Genomic DNA, 22581 nt, shown 5'->3' on the forward strand with positions numbered 1-22581 from the left:
ATTTTATATGATTTCTCAATTTCTTCGAAATTATGACTTTTAAAACATTGTTTACACTTTATGTGGCGTTACATAGAGCATTTTGTGTGACACTGTGATACTATTATATTTCCGGTCACTTGACAAGTTTATTTCTTGTTAAAAAAGCTCACTAACTGTTTTGACTTTAGGGCACGAATTATGTGATAAAAGATTTACATTATTTTCATTAAATTTGAATAACTTTCTTCGTTACTCGTAAATTGTAGACACTAAATAATACAAAAAAATAATAATAATAAATAAACATCTGAATTGCAGTGGATCGGGAATTTCTTTTTTGTGACTAAATCATCAAGTGTATAAAAATTGATAATTTCTTGTACTGAGAAAATAATCTCGGAAGTCTAAATACTTTTGGCCGATAAAATAATTCTCCATTGAACTGACTTCCACTGACTTTTTTTGTCAATAGTTACATGTTGAAATAAGTAATTTCTTCAAGAAACTGCAGGGTTTCACTATGTTTAATTTTGAGATGGACAAGGTGTTACTTTTGAAAGACCATTTGCTAACAGTTGTTGAAGTTTTTTATCTATTCCAGGTGCTTCATAATTTTTTTTGATAAACTGCAGTACGGCTCTTATACTAAAATTTATCAAATTCTATGCCAACGAAACTTTCATTTTATTAAAATGATTTATATTTTACAAAGCGTTCTTTAAAGGAGCTAATTTTTCTAAAAATTTCCGAAATTATTCATTTCTACTGCATTGGAAAAGTTCATATTTTAAGAAAATCTCGTCAGGTAATACTATAATTTTGTTATTTACTAAAGCCGAACGAATATTTTTAAAAACACGAGGAATAAAAAATATTTTTTTGCAACTATCAAGTGGATTCAACAAAAAGTGTTTTACCACAAATTTACTACATCGTATGCCAAAACCTTTTTAAACTGATCGATTAGAAGAGCCCACGTCAGATGTTATATTAGTCAAATTAATCCTATTTTGATGCAAAGATCAATAATCTCGCGAAGATGCATGATTAAAGATTTTACATCTACCGAATTCCCAGTAAAATACATAAACAACCATCGGATATATGTAGCTACTAGATCCGCTGAGTTGCAGTCCTAAACATGTTAATGTTTCCCTGGAGATATTGCTTTTCATTCAACGATAAAGAGCAGTCTTTTTCAAAGTCATTTAAAAGAGTTAAATACTACAACATTTTAAGGAGGATCCCTGGCATAAATTTAATATGCTCTACTTTTCTCTTTGATGTTCTTAAGGACGGCAGGGGAAGTTAAATTTGAAAAGAGTTTGATAGCTAGAGTATCCGCAGCAAATTTAATTTTAATGCTTTTTCTATATTTTTAACTTCATTAACATTGTTTCCAAAGTTTTGAATGTTTAAGCTCAAATTTAGACTTGAAAGTTGAGATTTTAAATTAATAATTTTTTATCATGTTCCAAAAGCAGTTTTTGTTTATTACTTAGTTGATTTTCTAAGTCAGACACAACAACGGATATTTTTTTTAATAATCCGAAAGAACATGTACTGGAAGAGCATCGTCTTTTAACGTATAGTGTTACAATAAAGAGTTATTAAGAGATCTCTACATTTCGCAAATTTTACAATTTTTGGGCCATTTCCAAAAAGGGTGTTTTACATTTTTCTTCCATTTCATTATTCTAGAACAAGTCATATCAAGGCACTCTAATGTAACCTAAATATGGTGTTACTTACTACTTATATTAGTAAAATTAATTTTTTTAAAAAGAAAAAAATATGCCGGCAGTGTTAATTTTACTACGTCTGTGAAAAAATTACTTTGAATTTTATAATAAAAAGATGAATCCTTATAAACTCGGTGTTTTTGTTCCTCTATTGTAATACTTGCTACCAATCCCTAACGTTTTATATTTCTCATTTATATAAAAAAAATAATGGGTTTTAAAGGTTTTTTTTCTTTTTAACTTGAAAACAAGGCCGCACTTTTGTGTTTGATGAATCATAGCAGTTACAGACGTTGCGAATTAAGCTCCCAGCAAAGCAGGTCCCAATTATGTTATCACGTAATTATTTAAGAGGTCGTCGAAATATTGAAACATATTTTTCGTTTTTGTTCAATTGATTGGTTATTTATTTTTGACACAAAAAATAAAATATGTGCACAGTTCCGCAACAATGGTGAGTAAAACGATACTATTATCACAAGGTACGTTGTTTCTGTCGATTTCAGTTGCGTAGGTATAGTGTTACAATAATTCAAAGCTCAACAGCACGGCCATGTTCTATTATCTACAGATGTTACATTGTCGACGATGTTATTTATAGTCAAAGTGGTTTGCTACGCGTCCATCAGCGATTCATGTTAAAAGCGAAGCCAAAGTGTAATAATTAAAAGAATTGATTGACACGTAATTTTAATAAGCAATTTAACAGTCGCTGCATATTAAAAATGCTACAATCAGTAAAAAAAGCTTTAACACAACACTTTGCTTTCGTATCATGTTTTATTTTCATGAATTTGTTTTGTGAAAGGATGAAAACAGTTACAAAATACACTGTTATTTCCTTTAAAGAGAATGCTTAATTATGTCTCTAATTACACAATAATATGAGTCTGGACAAACAACAAAGAGTTTATCGACTCGTTATTCTTGACGTTTAACATTCCTTTAATAAATATAAAAAATTAACATTAATGATGTTAATGTAACTGTGAAAATTTGAACAAAAAAAGGTTTGAAGTTATTTGGGCAGACTCTGCTCCCGCCTGAAGTACAAAACACTTTCTATTTTGTATGTCTAATAAAATAGGTTAAAAATCTCGATTCATTACAAAGGGAATAAGTTGCAATCTGAATTTCAAGAGGTATTTTACTTAATAAAATTTGAGATGGCATTAAATTTTTTGTAGGAACAGACATATGTTAACTAGCATTTTATTATTTGCATAATCTGTCTTATCTGTCTTACACAGTCGTAAGCAGACAGACAACCTGAAACGGAAAACCGACACTTGCGTGTGCAATAACTTGTCAAACGTCGAGAAATATAAAGTTAGACATTCAGCAAAATGACTCTATTACAATATTTTATGTTCAAGAAATAAAACTGCACTAAAAACATTAAATGTGAGCTCAGGCTGTGATTCCGCGTCCATCGATATTATGTGTTACAATCTTTTCTAGTTTTCTGGCAATTCATTTTGCACTAATGCAAAGTGTAGTCATTAAGAATATTTTTGGAGTTTTTGTTAAATATTATACAAAAAAAAAGGTGGTAAAAGTATCTTAGGAAGTGTTCACTTGACAAACTATCATATAAAATCACTGTAAACTCAAATTGTAACCAATGTAAAAAAGTAAATCGAAATTATTCCAATGGTTTTTATTCGACCAGGATATTCCTGTAATCATCCGATGTTAAGCTTTTATCAAACGAATGCTTTGACGCATTAATTGAGTTTTTGCGTGAAAATGTGGCCCCGTATTCATTATTACGATCTCCGCTATAGCAGCCGCTTTGAAGAAGTAAAGAATAAAAATGCCAAACACAAATAAGTAGCTTCTTGAAGTATTGACAGAAATTGTTCAAATATTCATACAATTAACAACATCTACAAGAAAATACAAACTTAACACAATGCAAAAATTGTAGTTTCCTAAAATTATGTTTATTTTATTTAACCGCTTACAAAATTGAATCATTACATCACCCATACTTTTTTAACAGTTTAGGTTTGTGCATTAAACTCACCAATATAAAAAATGTTGATGTTATTTTTAAATTAAAATAAATATTTGGCTGCAGGATTGCGTCGAAATAACCTGAAAAAATCATTTTTGGAGTATGCAGTTCACAGTTTATTAAACACATTTTTCACTTATTAACCTTAATCAACCAGGTCGTACAGATTTTTCCGAGTTTGACAATTCATGTCGTAATACTAAAGTTTTAATTTTAATAAAATCCAAAGCAACGAATTTTGTTTATGTATTTAACCTAAAACTGATGGCGTTATCCAAAATTCTGCCAAATAAATTATATCTAAAATATGCAAAACATGAGTCTATACTTGTAATTTATCATTACATTCATTTTTCAATGCTTATACAGAGTGACTCAAAAAAAAAGAATGAACCAATTTATTTTACTGATTAATCAGGAACGGCTAACTCCATTTTCCCGAAAAATTGGAATTAGAATACAGGAAATCCATATGTAACGGCTGTGACAAGAGTGTGGACATTTTTTCCTTTTTCTTTTAAATCAGAGATATTTTAGAACAAATACAATTGGCAGCATGTAGATTACAGTGTCAAGAATTTTTTAGAAAAAAATTGACGAGATAAACTAATGGGTAAGAGACTGAGAAAACAAAATATGGCGTCACGGGTGTGATTGGTAGAAAATTGAGTATAATGTCTTAAAGACAAATTTTACTATTTCTGCGAATTTCAAAACCATTTTTGCTTTTCCTTCAATACACAAACTAACGAAGACTTGGTAAGAGTTTTTGGTCATAAATTACTTGGAATAACCCATGTAATTTTATACTGCATCACTTTAAATAGTGTAACGGCTTACATACGTGAAATGTTAAAAATTATAGTAAAACTGGCATAATAAAATAAAATTATATCACAAGAAGAACAATTTTATTAACGTTTTAATATTTTAACGTTTTTGACTTGAGAACGGTTACCTTTTGCATATTACTCTCACAGTTGCAAAAAAAAAACAGTTTGCCTTTTGTTTCTTGATCCATGGATCAAGAAACAAAAGGCTAACACTACTAACACTTCTGAAGCACAAGAAGCGGGCAAAAGCGATGGTGACATTATTCAGTTATTTTATTTACTCCCTTTTGTCATTTTGTGGTAACTAGTAAAAATGGAAATTACGTATATGTAAATATTACTAGATACCTTTGTCTAAAAACACTCTGAACGGTTTATACTATTTATTTGCCACCAGTGTACAAGAGCCAAAGATAGAGGTCAATTTTCCTTTGTATAATTTTGATTAAAAAACCAAGGTTTGTTTCAATCCTTAGAGTTCACAGAACACTAATAATTTTTTCATACGTGCATTTCAGTAACACCCTGCACAAATATTTTTTTTAATGTCATATAAGTTGCACTCACCATCAAGAGCAGTTTGGAATCAATGTTAATTTCAATTAATTTTAACTTTTGTACGTTCGGACTTGTCACACCCGTTACATTTTTTTAGAGCTTCTGCTTTTCCATTCGAGAAATTTGATGAACTCAATAGCTAGATAATCAATTTTTTATTTTGCATATCAATTTTAACTTGCGGGTGAATTGGTTTAAACCATCCCTATAAATTTTTATTAAAATACAGTCACGGCTGTGTGTAAAATCTGATGTATATCCAACGCTTAAAAATACGAGGAGTAAGTAGATTTTAGGTGTCTTGTACATGACATATTAAAATTCATCCTTCAATGTATTTATTATTTATTTATAAGTATTTAAGATTTTCATGTGCTTTGTTCTAGCGAAAATACAATTGAATCAAACCAAGCACAAAGAGCTAATAAAAGTGTTAACATGAGTATGGTTTAAAAAAGACTAAATATTTTACATTAACAAGTATTTTTTTTTAGAAAAAAATATTATCTCGGATGATTAAGACTTTAAACTTCTGATTTTCAACATTCTCATATTTGTGCAACTTATTTCATTTTTTATTCACTCAGACTCATTTCGTGTGGAGTTACTGAATAGTTTTATTGTTAGTATTACACTGCACCTATCTAAACTGATAAAAGTGTCCTTGCAAAAATGTTGATAAAGTATCACAAAATTTTGTAATGGAGAAATTCACTTGAAACATATGCGTAGCACGCTTCTTCACATTTACTTTAACGTTACAACATATCTTTACTTTAACTTACAGAGGTTCTCATAAAAAAATTACAGAATCAAATTTTGTAAGTTTTCGAAAAAGCTGGATATGTTTTATTACACTTCAGAAGCGAGGGATAAAATAACTTTCGACCAATTTTTTATTAATGCTGATATTTCGGCCCCATAACTGGCGCGCTTCCTCAAAGCCGAAATTATATAAACATACATTAACAAAAAACAATTAAACATAACTCAGAAAACAAAAACTTCTTTCCCATTGTTTTCATCCATCTTGTAAGTTAATATTGAACAAAGAAATTTGGAACGTGGAAAGCAACACCTGATCATAAATTAATACATACTAAGATGAAACAGTCCTAAATTTAAATAAATCATATCCGAATTTAAGTTAATTAATAATGAACAATTTCGCTTTAGTTTGAGCACAATGTCGGCCTTTCGTTTATTCCACAGAAAATTTCGGAAACTACGAAACTGATTATCTTAAATTTTAAATGTCATTTTAGGATTAATGTATAGATGACAAAATGATAATCAAAATGTGTCTATCCATATCTTAAAAATCTACGATATTATCGCAAGATATGGTTAAGTGATTGTCATTAAATGACTTATCGGTAAAAAAATGGCCCAAGGTTATTTAAACAGAACCCTCTTTAGTAAAGTCTAAAACGTATCCAGCTTTTCCGAATGATAATAATAACAGTATAAAATTCTACAATTTGTTGCAGAACACAACAAACTCTTTAGAAATTTTGGGAAAATTCAGCATTTTTTTAATAATGGAATCTTCTTTGATCACTTGAACAGTTTAGTTTGGTCTAGACTCTAGATCATCGGTTCCCAAACTTTTTTGATCATGGAACCCCAGGAGACAAGTTTAAATTTTACGGAACCCCAAGATTCGTACCCATAAACTTAACTTTATAATAGACTTTTAACAAATTAGGTATTAATATAAAAAATGCGAAATTCTTCAAAAAATTTTTGTAAAAAAAAAATAATCAATAAAGAGTTGTTTCCCAGAACTTTGCTACAAGCAATGCATTACCCATCCGGATGTTCTGCATTACTAACCGGAATAAAACCGATAACTGTCGTCGTACTTTCTTTTTTTCGAAAACTTAGAATCTAGCTCTTTCGTATCACAATCCATTGTTGTTGCTCCCTAAAATGCGTAAAATACAAACCCGTGTAAAAAATGACATTTCTGAGCTCTACTTCACTTTGTTAATGAAACGATGAAGACTACATTTCTTTAGAAACTATCCAGTTGTGTAATCCAACTACACTTTCCCATGTTACCTATTAATTAACTGTTGTATTGAGTGCGGCTGTTCTCTTACTGCTTGTAAAACAGCCTTAATTAGATCTCTACCCAAAGTAAACTCCCCCGGATCTCTGAATGAACTACGTCCGAGCAGCACAAGTCTTAAACCTGTCCAAAATTTCAAAACGCATTTTATGAAAATAAATGATAGTGTGAACCATCAGTCAAGCCTTTAGATAAAATCACAGTACCTACGGTTACTACTCTATTACGTTTATCCGATATTTTAATCCGTACTGTGGATGAAAAAGTTTCATTAATCCTTGTTGTGTTTGATTATTCCAAAGCGTGATAAAATAAAGCGTAACTTATTACTTGCTAAGCTCCCATATTATAGATTCAATTAATTATCTGTTAATTAATTAATTGTTAATTACTTGTAATTAAGTCTTATTTATATAGAAAGAACGAACAAGTATTAATTAACTAGATTTCAAACAACCATTGATAACTGCAGATGTATTACAAGGCAACATCTGAAGCCAGATATTTCCAACTTCACTGGACAGTCCACTATTCGGTCAAACGTTAATGACATCTCCCTTGTTTCTAAATTTATCTCATAATGTAACTGAAACAACATTGCTCAATGGAGACTTAAAATCAATGTATTACCATTCACTACGTTACAATTTGTTACAATTTCGAGAAAATTAAATATACGTTTTTAACTTAATTAATATAAAATAAGTTGCTCCAATAGTTGCACAACAATATATTCATATTCGAAGTGAGGTTTATCTTGTAAACTTTTGAAATTACTCACCAAAGTTTTGAGAGGGACGAACAAATTTTGATTGGGTTTTACCACCTATAGACAGATAGGTGAAATAGATATAACATTTCACAAAAAATACTTCAATAGTTTCGGAGATTAAGATCTGTCTAATCAAATCACTAAGATGAAAACGAAACAATTCATCAAATACTCTTACAATACCTCCCTGGCGTAAGTTTGAGAAGTAGAAGTAATTTTTTTTTTCTACTGCACGTTGGCCACACCAAAATATAATTCGTCTCAGTAGTTTTAGCCTAACGCAAACTGTGGAGATCAAAACGAATTTTTAATAAAAAGTTTGATCCCCCATTAATCAAAAACGTACACGTTCTAACTGGCATAATTAACTTTTAAAGTTTGCAAGTGTTAGAGACAAGATGGCCAATATTAAAGTTCTCCCAAGGAGTAATGATTGCGACGAAACTAAAAGTTCCACCCTTAAAAACGAAATACACGAAATCTTTTGATCTTTCTCTGGTAACTCACCTTTTCTTTTTGTCTTTAAGTCCATCGACGTCGAAAGTATCCCTTGTTTCACTGTTGATAAATTGTACTTTTCTTTCTGGCGAAAATTCATTAGGGCTTCTATAGCCACAGGGTTCGGACAGAACGCATTCCGACTCGGAACTGTTGGCAGCTGTGTCAGATTCTTCTGCCAAAGTAAAAGAGCTGAGCGGACCCGTATCCGAGTCTACGTTGGGAGACTTGATGCTAGGAACGGGGGTGTGTGTGGGAGCTGACGGCTGGTCGGAGGTGGAAACGGGGGATGCGATGGATTCTTTGGGGGATGTTCCATAAGGAGGCGTAGAATTAGGAGTGATTTGATGCGAAGATGTACGACGTCTCATCGACTTTGAGCCGATTTTGATAGGCGTGTGCATGTGCGGGTAACTCTTCTTTCGGTGTTCTGCAAGAGAAAACAATTAAATTAATTAAAAATTTGATTCACTAAATGTTTCATAAAATTGATCAATCAGGTAGTTTAGTTGGCTAAGAAGCAGTAGAATACTCAAACCTATATTCAAAAAAGCAAACAGGTTGTGAAGATATTTTAAAAATCATCTAACTCAACAATACGATGGTCCGAAATTTTCTCTTTCATTGGCACAAAACAAAGTATATTTTTCCAAATTTAACCAAGAATTTCATCATCACAACAATGATTTTTTAAAGAGTTCAGATAGTACTACCGTCAGGCTAATCATAGCCTCAAAGCATGACCTAAATTTCACAGCAATTGGTTTAGTATATCTAAGAAAAACTGAAAAATTTTCTTATACAATTTTAAAATGTTTTTTCAAAAATCTGAACACGCAGGCTTAAAAATATGACCGCACTGACAAACCTCAAGTGTATAGTCCTATAATATTTTGATAAGATGAGGTTAATGGGGATAAGCAGTTACCACATTTATATCTATGAGAACTGTTAAGATGTCGCAAAATTTCAGAACAGTTGGTTTTGTACTTTCCAAAAATCAGCTTTCGCTTAGAAAGTAAAAAATTAAAAGAAAAAGTTTCACATTGTAAACAAATTTAACAAATTTTCGTAATCAGTTACAAACTCCTAACCTTAATTTCATTCAAAAATAAGCAACTTTTTCGCACTATCTAAACACAATTTTTTCTTTAAATAAATTAAATCCACTTAAAACTCCCCTCACCATCTTGATGTCTATATTCAAACGTCTATTTAGTGAAAATCATAAATTTAAGCAACATTTTGTTACATAGGTATGTAGGTATATAAATGTAAAATACATCTTTAGTTACGATTCGATGCACAGATGTTTTCTGAATGTATGGCGTAGCTAACATCGTATATCTCACATCTGACATCTGTCACTGTCAAACTTTGAACGAAGTAGATCGCACGTCTCTATCCGAACTCCGAATTGTCGATTTAACCTCAAATTATTGTTAGACTTCGCTACGCCATACGTTGAGGTATCGAGAGGAAACTAGAGCAATGTTTTTAACGTTCGTTATTTTAGATACTCGCTAAAAACTTAACCAAAAAACAAATTATTTTACCTTTTATAGAGCTACAATTTTTCTGTACTTTACTGCGTTCCATGAATTCGACAGGAAAAACATTTTCTGCTGCACCACTTAACGTAACAAAAAATGATTACTCCTTTGAAGTTTACGTTGCAATATCAAAGTATGAACTTAAAAAAACAGTCATCAGTGACATAAAATTATGTTTTTCTACTGAGATATGGTAAAATGAACCACAGAAAAGGTTCATTAACATGGTAATTCCTGAAAGTGTTCATTACATACGGTGTTTCAATTCTACAGATGAGTCAAAATTAATTCAGAACAACTATCTGCATAAGAAACAAATTATGGTGATAAAAACTTCAAAAAAAGTATTAATCAGTTTGATAAATGAAGACAACCATGATGGTTCCAATTTTAATTTCTTTGGACTGTTTTCGTATGTATTAAAAACATTTTTAATTAGAACTTATTGGAAAACTGTTACGTTACACAAACCATGTTTTACAGCAAACTGAGTAAACAATAATCTTAAAAAAAGCATTCTTAATGTAAAAAAAATTCCCGCTGAAGCTAAAAGTGTAACCATTTACTTTGTGCCGCTTTATTAACTTTATTTTGTGGATGTTTCATGGTCTAGTAAATAGAACAACTGCAGGTTATTCATGAGAAGCTCCTTACCTAAAAAATTCAAAACACAACCAACAACAAGTTTGCATATCAGTCTTTGATGTTTATTACCACAATTTTTTTAAGTAAAACAGAGTTAGCTCTTTGGTTCTGATAATTTGGAAATAAACGTCAAGACATTTACTATGAAAAACAAAAAATTGCAAACACCTTTAAAAATAATTCTTGTTTAATAAAAAAAAAAGTATTTGATAAGATATGACAGATTTTGGTATTTTTGACATTTTCGACCATTTTCAACTATATCCGAAAATTAGTTGAAGACATTTTCTTGTAGATTTCGATATCCAGAAGTCATTTTTGTCTTCGTTTCTTCGGAAAATTCTACCGTTTTTCTAAAATCGCTGATTGAAATACAGCAATTTTTAAAGTTTCGTCAAAATAGCTCTTCATAAAAAATTTGTAGATAAAAAAGGAAATTATTATTAATTTTTGTTCCATTATTCCATTATTAGTTTACACTCCCAGTTGACAGAAGAACATAATTAGCCCCGCCCACCCACCCTGTATCCTTTTGAGTGATTGATTTTAACCGATCTGAATCAAATGAATGATTTTACACTGAACTGAAACAAAATTAGTAATTAGAATGAGAAAGGGTAGGCGCTAGTACTTGCTAAGATAAGACTGATTTTCGCAAATGACATACCTTCCAAGAAAATAAAGGGTGGGTGGGCGGGGCAAGTACTTGCTACGATAATAATGATTTTGCCAAATGACATTTTCCAAGAAAATAGAGGACAGATGAGTGGGGCTAGTACTTGCTAGGATAAGACTGATTTTAACAAAAACCGTTACGATTAGCGCTTTTTTTAATTTTTCACATCCTAGATTCTATAATTAGTTTTCATTCCCACTCAGCAGAAGAACATTAAATATATAAAAAATCGAGATATCGAGAAGTCAAAAAATCGAGAAATCAAAATTTGAAAAGTCGTAAAATCGAATGTAAAAAATTGGAGAATCGAGAAATTGAAAAATTGATGTCTTAAATCAATAAATGGAAAAATAAAAGATTCGAAAACTAAAATACCGAAATATCGGAAAGTTGAAATACCAATTATCGAGTTATCGAATAGTCGAAAAATCGAGAAACTGAAATATTTGAAAAGTGAAAAATCGAAAACACCAAAAATTTAAAAAGTGGTAAAGACGAAAAATCGAGGATTGAAAAAATCGGTACTTCGAATCGATAATTTGAGAAATTGAAAATTCGAAAACCCGGAAAATCGAAATATCGAATAATCTAAAAAATAAGAAACTGAAATATCTACCAAAATCGACAACTCGAAAAATTGAAAAATTGAAAAGTCGAAAAATCGAATATTCGAAAATTCGAAAAATTGAGAAATTGGAAAATCGAAAAGCTGAAAAGTTAAAAAATCGAAAAAACGACACTGAAAAGCCGAAAAGTCAATAAATCCAAAAATGAAAAGGTTGAACGTTATTCTGTGTAATTTCTTTCAGATATCATGTATATACACACAGTTCTAAAAACGGGAAGGAATTAAGAAAATACGTCATTAAATTCTTGGAAGAGATGAAGATATTTCTACAGATAACTTTCCCACTACAATGTTTGCAACTTATTGCCCATTAGAATTATAGTTTCATTTACTGCTATCCAAATGTCATAAACCCTAATATCTGTTCTAAAAAGGTAAACATAAGCAACCTGTTTCAGTTTCTTATTCTCATACATGAAAATTGAAAAGCTCATGACGTCATCACAATGAATTATTAGATACGAATTTTGAAAAATTTGTCCTGACACATCGCATTTTTGTTACCATTTGGAAGCGACAGAGATTTTGTGAGATAATAACTAGAGAGCGGATTTCTGTCGGGCTAGGCAAGGCCAAACTTGGTACGGCTCGTACGGGATGGGAATTCATTGCGGTTACGGACTGCACTTCGTTTATTTGAGATTAGAATAACGCTGTTTCGTTGCACTCTACTGTTAATTCCCGTTCTCATTTACCTAGCCGTTTGATTAATAAATCGTTAATTATATTTATGGAATTAGTACCGATTAAATTCAATGATTATCTATCACCCGCTACTGAGTCCCGGCGATCCAGCGCGTCCCCACCTATAATCGTGACGTAGCCCGACAGAAATCCGCTGTCTAATAATAACTGAGTATGTATACATTTCATAGTTACTTCTCTAGTGATACGGAGTTTACTGTACCATAAAGTATTAAAATTTATTTACCCGTAAAACTTACAACGCGCTAAAATGAGCTGAAAATTAACATTGTAATTTCATATTAAGCTTGATAATATGTACGTGACTACAAATTTTGTTGCAAAACTATGAAGCGCTATTATCTTCATCGCATCAAATTGGATTTCGGAAGTGTTCGTTTTTGTGGTTTATTCGACATCTGAGAGCGCTTTTGTAAACTCGTTGATTAAGATGAGGAAATTTGGAGTCGCGTTCGAATGTCCCATTGGAGCTCCTTTGACTAACTTCTCAGTTTCACTACTTCAATGTGATGTGATCGGTAGCTTCCGGATTTTATGGGACGTACATGTTATTTTACAAACTAATGCCCATTACAGTTATTTAAATTTTCAACTTTATTTCAGAAACATGTCATAGAAATTATTATGAGACAAGGTGAAAGCAATAAATGCGATAGTGTACGAACGAACTCCATTATGCTGCTGGGTGTCGGTACAGTAAAGATAAATTTTTCGGTGATTCAGCAACACACACTGTTAAATTATGTCACACTACAACACTCCTTCAGGTAAAATAAATATTGGTTTAACTACCTTCCAAAGGGTGTGGTGTATCTGGTCCATATTACAGTTTTCCAAGGCTGCATTAAATAAGCAGTTACCTAGCGAGGCAAATTTCATGGGGACGGGATATTTTGTTCTTATAGTTTTCATTTTTATTTAAAATGTGTAATGTTCGAAGAGTACAAAGAATACATATAATAGTTAGAACAAAAATAAAATGAGATAACCTATACTTTTTCTATAGCATTTATAAACAATTTCCATACATTTGTGATTTTGTTGCGTCTAAGCATAGCCCATCCTAGTTTACTGTTGAGAGTCATGCTTCCAAGCAATTGATGACTACGCTATAATTTTTTCATGGTTTCAAAGTATGACTACATGTAACAGCTCCAAGCAATACAGAGAGTTTATACCGAACTTGTCTGTAAAACAAAAACTCTAGTAATTTAATGAGGTTAAAAGGATATTTAACAATAACGTACATGTTTTTTACTGTTGCTTCCAATTAGCTGCTTGTTAACAAAAGCATTAGAAAAAAATTTTGGTTTACAAAAATGGTAAGACGGGTTTGCACGTTTAACTGCTTTAATAAATGACAATTAATATCTAAACCATTAAAATATTTATTTAAGAATAACTACTGCACAATGCACTTTTACGTAACTTTTTACCTTCTACGGTTGTCTGACTGAGGCAGTTTCACCTTACAAACGGGAACAACATAATCCATTTACATTATTTCCTCTACAATTTAAGATCTTCTTTTAAAAATTAAGCTGAATACCAATAAATACGAGTACGAATGAACATACAGTGAACATTAATTTTTGGTGGGTGAATGAAAGCTGGTTTTTGAGTTTAAGGTTGTGACAATGTAAACTCGGTAAGTCATGTCAATCCGTTAGAATTGAAAACATACCTGCACCAAAAATTTGTGTCAACAAGAACGCTTTTTCGTTGACTGGTGTTGCAAATGAGTGATTAAATAACAAATTCGGATAAAATTTAAATCCTTTTTTAGTAACAGTGTGATATAATGAACAAAAACAAAGCGTTTAATTGCAAAGCGTGCAGAAATTAACTCGTCAAAAGCAAACAGGCCAAGGATCGATCAGTGCAAAGGTGTATTATGCGTTCCAGTCAGAGTTGACAACGTTCAAAACCCATAACAATGCTAAAATGCACATGAGTACGTGCATATGATGGAATTCGTGACGGCGTTGTCAGGTCTCAAGCACTACGTTTGGCGCAGGGGATTTTCAATATATTTTCAGAATGTATAATGCCTCCATTATTAACAGAGTTTATTGTTATGAAATTTTAAATATATCCTGTTCCTAAATCTCGCTATCTAGAGCGGAAGAGAAGAACAGTTTTTTTAAACAGTTTATCGTCATCTTCTTTTCAGCATGTTAGCGAAATTTTTCATCACGTTTATTTAAAAATCACTGTTTATGGAAATCTCGGAGTGTAGTTTCTAGACGTTTAATGACCCCTAGACTATGAAACAATAAGTCTCCCGTTTGTCTATCTGTCTGAAGTTTATACCTATGTTAGGAATATCGTGTAGATGGAAAAACTAACAAAAAATTGTCTCATCATCTACGCCAACAATTCCATGACGTTCTCTCATCAATTTGGGTAGCTAAGGTGTCCAAATTTTATAAAATGGTTTAAGGAATGAAATTTTAATACACGAAAATAGAAGCTAAAAGCACTGGATCCGGAACACCAAACACTTTACGATAAAGTGTAAAATTCATGTACTCACTTCTTCAAAAAATCGTTGCGTTTCTAATAATTGATTACACGGTCGCGAAGTTTCTCACATGAAACGCATTGCTAATGGGTTTTATGTACCACCAACTTAAACGAGAATAATATATACTTCAACTTCAAACCTGTTCCAGTAGCCAATTCAAGAGTATTTCGTCAGTTTGCAACTATGCAACTTCCGCTTGTATTTAGTGCAAAATATTGTTATTTTGAAGTTTTTCATCCTCGTCTTAGAATCAATGCGCGTCATTTACCCGCCTTTTTGCATGACGTCGTAATTACTTTGTGCGAGGACTATGCGTCTTCGAACACAATTTACTACAAATTTCAAGTCATACACTGATCTTTACCTATAAACGGGTGTTTTATTTGTGCGAAATATTTTTTTATTGTTTTACGAAAATCTAGACGCCTAGGATAAACTTCCCTCACTCCTTTACTTCAGGAATGAAACATATCCAGCATTTTCGAAAAATAATAAAATTTGATTTTACGAATTTTATTTCAATTACAATACTTCCTTAGCTTACGATTTATAAAATGTAAATAGCACATACTAGGGTAAATCCGGGAGAGTTTGAGATAAAATCTGAAAAAATGTATTGGTAAACTACATATAAACATAAATGAAACGAATGTATCATTTTAATAAAAATCGAATGTTACTCTCCGAAAAAAAAAAAAATTCTATAGTGAGCCATCTCACCTGGAGTTAATAACTAAAATATATATTTATGATAAAAAAAAAATACCACAAAGGTTGCATAAGTCAATATGCCTACTGGAATAACAACAAATAAGTGCATTAAAAAAAAAGAAACGTCAGAGACAAACAAAAAAAATTATAGGATGTCAAATATACATTTACAGGATGTTATTTGGCTTTTTACACTGTCATTGGTATTATTTATCGGTTGAATGTATAGAGGTTATCATAAATAAAACTTCGCAAATGCAAATTTTTTAATTTCTCAAAGAAGCAGGATTTGTTAGGCTGTATTTCAGGAATGAGGGAAGTCCTGTCGAAATAATCTTCCACCATTTTTTTTTTTAATTTTAGTGTACTCTTCTCCACATTCTTGACGATTGTTGTGACACAAAGTCACTGAGATCTTCTTCTGGGACCGACTTAAATATTCTTCTTCTTTCCATGTTTTTCAATATGCTCCAGAGATCTTAATACACTTGCTACTTGCCTAAATCGGTTTTTGACTTTATGAATGATATACGTATGATATAGTCATCCTGATTTATTTCTTTAGTAACACCTCCTGACAAGACTTTATATTCAAGTTTCTGTACATGAAATAGTGTCAGTTGACTATCTTTTGATAATGAGGTTGCATCTGCTGGTATATTATGGTATTTCAATTTGGGCGGTGATATTGCTGGTCCGTCTCACCCATCAATGTGTGAGAGTTATTAGTCCACCCAATATTTATTTTCCTATACACAGTTTAAAATTAATAATGTCATCAACCTGACATAACCCCAACGGCCTACAGAATTAACAGACACCGATAATGACCTGACAAATCGCGTTGTGTACCCGAGTTTTCAATTCAATTTACACGATTAAAATATTTTCAAGTCCTTCAAATTATCGAACAATTACCTATTTTCTATTTTAACACAAATCACGGCAAAACACATGTTCAACTATACATGTATAGTAGAAACGGTGACAAATGGTACATTTGCTTGATTTCAATAATGTCGTAGTTATTAAAAAGGACTCCCTTTCTCCCTGACTAACCCTAAGCAAAATTTTGAGGTGACGTCGTCAAATTGTTGGTGGGGATGATCAGACAAATTTTGGGTATATACATATAACATACCACCAGGTGATTCAGTGGAACTTTAATCGAGACTATCTTAAATGCTAGAATTACTGTCGATAGTTTGAGCAAAATATGAACGATGAGCTTCTAAATAGATTTAACATTTTATTGAGACGAGACGAAGCGTTGGATTTATTGGAATGGCTTTGTAAAACCAGGTGTTTGGGTGGGAATGTCTTATAGGCTTTAATGCTCAATTTCGAAACAACCATACATAACTTTCAACAAGATGCTGCACCACCCATATAGCCAATGCAACAATCAAAGAATATTTTGACCTAATCTTAATTTCCGTTGATTTGTGCTCTCCCAGATCCATAGACTCCATATTCAGGAAGAACATTAATGATATTAATGATTTGAAGAATGCTGTTACTGAACTTCATCAGGCTAAATCACCTATTTGATTAATGTTTTTGGAAATATAACGAAGGGGTAAAATTTTGTGTAGAAAATGATGGCGGTCATTTTGGACAATTTTTATAAATATAAATAAAGTTTATTTAAAACATTTTTCCCTAGTTAAATTTTATTTCCAACTTTTAGGCAACCAGTAATACTCATAAGCAATATAATAAAAATACTTAAAATAACAATATATATAATAAATGAAGACAAATCGTTTAGTTTTTTGAACGCTCTTTAATTAAACTTCATCTGAATTACCCGGTGCACACTGCATGCATTGCATGCGCTATTTGAAGGTTACTTATTATAGTATTACTGCAAATGATATGTGAGATTTAGGTTAATCTGACAGAAAAACATTAGCAAAAAATGACCGAGAATTAATACTATAATAAATGTCCGACCCTGATAAAATGAAAAAAAGGATTAATTAAATAATTGATTGCAATTATTTTTTTTTTGTGACATATTATGTCGCTAAATGGTTCATTGAATGCGCGATTGCCTTAATCTGAATTAAAATATTCAATAAACTAACCCTAAACTTAACAAAACTGAGATCACTTTACCAGTGTTAAAATCATACATTTTTAGAGCATTTTGAACATATGTACATGGGAATTACAAAAATACATAAAGCGTTAATGCAATCATATCGGACTAGTTACGCTGTGTCTGTATTCAATTCAGGCTTACCAGAAGATTCACAATACGAAACTTGATATTTACGTAATACCTCTTATGCTCTATTCCAGACATGGCTACAGCGTTACAAGACAGTAATACATCAAATAGCATTAACGGATTTAAAAAAATATATATATTGTAGAGCGAACTTAACTGCAGTAACCGTACTGATACTTAAAATAAAATAAATATTTTCATTACCTGCCAACAGGACATCACATAATGCAGTGAGAACCATTTCAACGATGCCGGTAAAGTGCGTACTATTGTAACACTAGCATAAAATAAATTATAATAATTGATACAGATACAATTTTAAAATATAAATGACCGTGATATTCCAAGTAAGAAGAAATGAGAAGCTGTAGTGGGAAATAAGTCATTGTCGTTCAAATCCTATGTCATTCAAAGTATACCGTTTTTAGCTATATTCTTTTTCACTTTATGCGTCATCGTAGTTTTTTACAAACGGTATAAAAACAATTGGCATTATAATATAATGACAAATTATCAGAAGTTAAATCGATGGTCACGTCCTCAATAAATACACCGAGTAACTTACGATGGAAAAATTTGCCCTAAAAATAATAAATTTTGCTTATTTAGTAAACATTGTAGAAGTGGTTTGACGAACCTTTTCTATATTGTGTCATACAAGAAAAAAATTTTAAAACCACATAAATATTAACAAAAACTTTGACACAATAACACGCATCGAAGTCAAAGAAATGTTTTTCTGTAGCTAATTGTTACGTTTTTGTTAGTTACAATGCTATTAACAATAAAATTACTCAGTTACTATTGTATATTTTTTTATTCAGCTTGGTAAAAATCTAGTAGATGAAAGAACCTTGTTAACGTTTTTTAGTACTTGTTTGTTATTATTTGTTATTCATTATTATACACAGTTAACAATAAATGTTGCAAAATTCTGAAAAGGATCGTTCATCACAAAATTGTTATCATATTGACAAAAAAAACAAGATTTAGCAATCGAACCTTAAACATACAATTTATTTGTTTTATGTATCTTTTTCTGTTTACTAAATTAGTAATTCTGTTCTCGTATTAATAACTTTTTCATTACTTTAACCTTGACAAATTTGGTAGTTTCATTGGAAAATGTAGTCGAGAAGATACTTTTTTTTTAAGAAAATTTAACATTACTTAAATATTCTCATCACGAGTTGTTGTTGAGACACCTGAACACAATATTGCTACAGCCGATCCAATTAAAACGTTTATTGATAGATGAAGATCCAGAATTACGCATTCCTGCTCGCAACGCCGTAAAAACTAAACTTAAATACTTTAAGTTGCATGATACTTAAAAAAAGATGTAAATTGTTACAGCTCTTGTCGTATCAAACGACACGCGACTACGCGATCTATGTTTTCATCAAGAATAATAAGAAACGAGTTTTTAAATTGCGTAAATTGATGGGATTACTTTAATATATTTTTGATGTTTCGTGTTTATGAAATTAATTTACAAAAAATAATTCGATATTTTATGACAAGTATTAAGATGGTATGTAATAATTTTTGTGTTGTAAAATTACCTAGTAAGGTAAGTGTATGTTATTAAAAATATGTCATAAGTTTTCTTTAATCTTATGCTTGAATATGTAACTATTAGGGGCCAATGTATAATAGAAATAATTACTAGTACAGCGTCTACGTCAGAAAATAAAAAAAAAAACTTCTGAAAAGAAAATATTCAAAAATTAAAATTGGTGCTACCTGCTACCCAAAATAAAAATTGCTGTTTCATTACCTTATTTTACGACATGCTACATGTATTTTCAAGGTAAATTGAAGTTTTAATAATATGTGAGCAAATAGTAATAAATAGATATAATATTGATAACGTCGACTCATGACTTGTCAATACCCTCATAAATCTAAAATTTGGGTTTCTTCTCAATTTAATAATATTTCACTATATTTTGCTGACATGAACTATTAAGTTTCTATTATACTAATAAAGTTTAGGTAAATTATCTTTTTTGCTATGATCTTCATTATGTTCCAATAATAGACTTTTAGTTCAATACAACAATCGTGTATCACGCCAGGGCCATCACGGCACGAAAATTTATGTCATCAAATATGACTTAATTATACTTGGGAACTTTTATGCGAACTAAAACTTTCATTCATAAGTTTGCTGTTCCTAAGCTTATTAGGTAAATTTAAATGCACACAAAAAACCAGTTGGTATTGCATAAATTACGTACCAGCTAAAACCAGTTTGTGTAAGATAAATGTTAACACTTAATTAAACTTGTACACATTTGCATGTATTTATAAACCGGTATGAGTTTCACAATGACATTAAAGATTTTTTTTTTTATTATTATAGATGCTCAAACACAACAAAATCAGGTAGATGTTAAAAATCTACAAAATATTTCCTACAGTTGAGATAATATTCATTTGTATTGTTAAACTTTCGATCAAAATCTGCATTTTTTTTTCAGGCTCACTAGCTTCTTCGTTTCAGACCTATTGTAAAAAATTCTACATAAAATAATTTCAGTACTTTGCAAGCTATAAAGTTAATAAGAATAATATATTCGAAATATAGAAACGGTTAACGTGCAGCATGCAAAGGAATAAAAGTTAATATTGAAATTCCAAAAATAATGAATACTATTTTTAAATAATAGTTGGATGTTATCGTGCTAACTTTTGACTTATCTCGTAGGAGACAACATAGATTGATGTTGATTCCATTTATGTCAAAATTAAACTGAATTTACCGTCACGGAAGCTATAAATGCTGATTTGGCAATAAAATAGAAAAGCTCATAGATTTATTTTAATATGGTGTAACAATTAAATTTAATACATGTGTTAAATTTCATTGGAAATTTAAAAATAAGGTATGTACAAATATTCCAATTATTATTTCCCGCCTTTGTTTGATTTACTTTATTTTGAAAGTTTATTTGAATCAATCCTGTTTTATATTAACACTAAATTAGAAATCACAATTTTACACGGAAAGATCAATTTTCTTAAAAACTGTGAAAAACCTATTGAAAAGTATTGAAAATTTGAGATCATGATCACGCTGTTTTTAAAGATTTTTTAAATGTTATTTTTATATAGTACAGAAGTTTGTAATACTTACGGATGTAATCTTTTTCCCCATATTGCCTTGGTATGCCTGCATTGACAGGATCATGGAATTTATGTATGTCGAAACCGGCACTGTTGTCAATGTCCATAGCAAACACTTTTGCACATTCTTCGTCGAGTTGTACGTCTGCATCGTGGCTTGTTCCATCATTCTGCAACAGGAGTAGAATACAAGTAAAATTAATTGCATACCTTATGAGCTTAACTACTTTCTATGATTTCTATTGTATTTTTTAGTGAAATAATATCGTTTTTGAAAAGTTACAGACGTTATCAACCATAGTAGTAATTAAATATGTAACCATTTACAGTATCACAGTAAAACTGTAACGTTTAAAACCGTTCGTTTAAACCTCAGAAATATACTTAGTTCCGATTTTACTCATCATTTTTGTCTAATAGACTTACATAAAAGGCTATGGAGGTATTTTATACGTCCAAAAAAAGGAAAAGAAATTTTACAAGGAATTTTAATTAAATATTTAGTTTGAACGACCGAATCCAGCTACCGAGAAAAAAATCCTTCAAATCTTTATTTGACAGCATGTCTTCTTATTACTTCTTTATGAAATATTTAGCTAATATTTTGCACCAATATACTGGAACACTTCATATAACAATTATTAAAATTTCAAAATATGCATAGGTACATGTATAAATATTTAATAACTCTTGGTGATGTCCATTTGCACATGGCTTTGTGCATATGTGTATACGAAAACGTCAGTTTATAGTTTTAAATGAAATGAAATATTTTTGTCAAGAATTTAATTAATACTTTGATGCTTAATTAAAAATATCCTTTATAATGACTGAAAATATCGGCTTCTTATTAGTTTGTTTTGCCTATTTACGCACATGCGATATATTTTGAAGATGATTTCCGTGATGCAAGGTAATCTTACTGATTGCGATATAATTTGCATGCTTTAGTATTCTGAGTAGTTTTCCCAATTATTGTGTATCATACAAATGTAGATTAAAAGCAAACTTCGTAATGAAACTTTTATTGTTTGACCTCTGTTTTTAGAGAAAATTGGAAAAATAAAGGAGGAATACAAATATTTGCCAAGAATATCAAATAAGCTAGAAAGCTTGTCAAGTAATAATAAAGACAGATCACTAGGTGTCAATGTGTACATGTTGCTTGAAAATGAACAAAACAAAATGAAGGAATGAGAATTTATGGAACACCGTATGCCTTTCATCATCAAAATGTAACCATTCTGTCTTACTACGCCCTCAAGTATATTTATCATTGTGCAGAATAA

The 22581-nt window shown here is 30.8% G+C and overlaps 1 protein-coding gene across 5 annotated transcripts in view; it reads right to left on the reverse strand.

Annotated features, from left to right (window-relative positions):
- Positions 1–22581, reverse strand: part of LOC135128152 (band 3 anion transport protein) — a 117866-nt gene that overhangs the window by 55103 nt on the left and 40182 nt on the right. For all 5 annotated transcript variants that reach the window (XM_064055037.1, XM_064055042.1, XM_064055039.1 and 2 more), the window contains exons 3-4: positions 21303–21462; positions 8489–8909 (exon numbers count right to left, since the gene is read on the reverse strand). In XM_064055037.1, the coding sequence (XP_063911107.1) occupies positions 8489–8909; positions 21303–21462 (581 nt within the window). The remainder of the gene's footprint in view (positions 1–8488; positions 8910–21302; positions 21463–22581) is intronic.

The sequence above is a fragment of the Zophobas morio genome, unplaced genomic scaffold (assembly GCF_036711695.1).
Source record: "Zophobas morio isolate AGI-343-1 ecotype UQ-CSIRO unplaced genomic scaffold, CSIRO_AGI_Zmor_V1 ptg000012l, whole genome shotgun sequence".
Taxonomy (NCBI): domain Eukaryota; kingdom Metazoa; phylum Arthropoda; class Insecta; order Coleoptera; family Tenebrionidae; genus Zophobas; species Zophobas morio.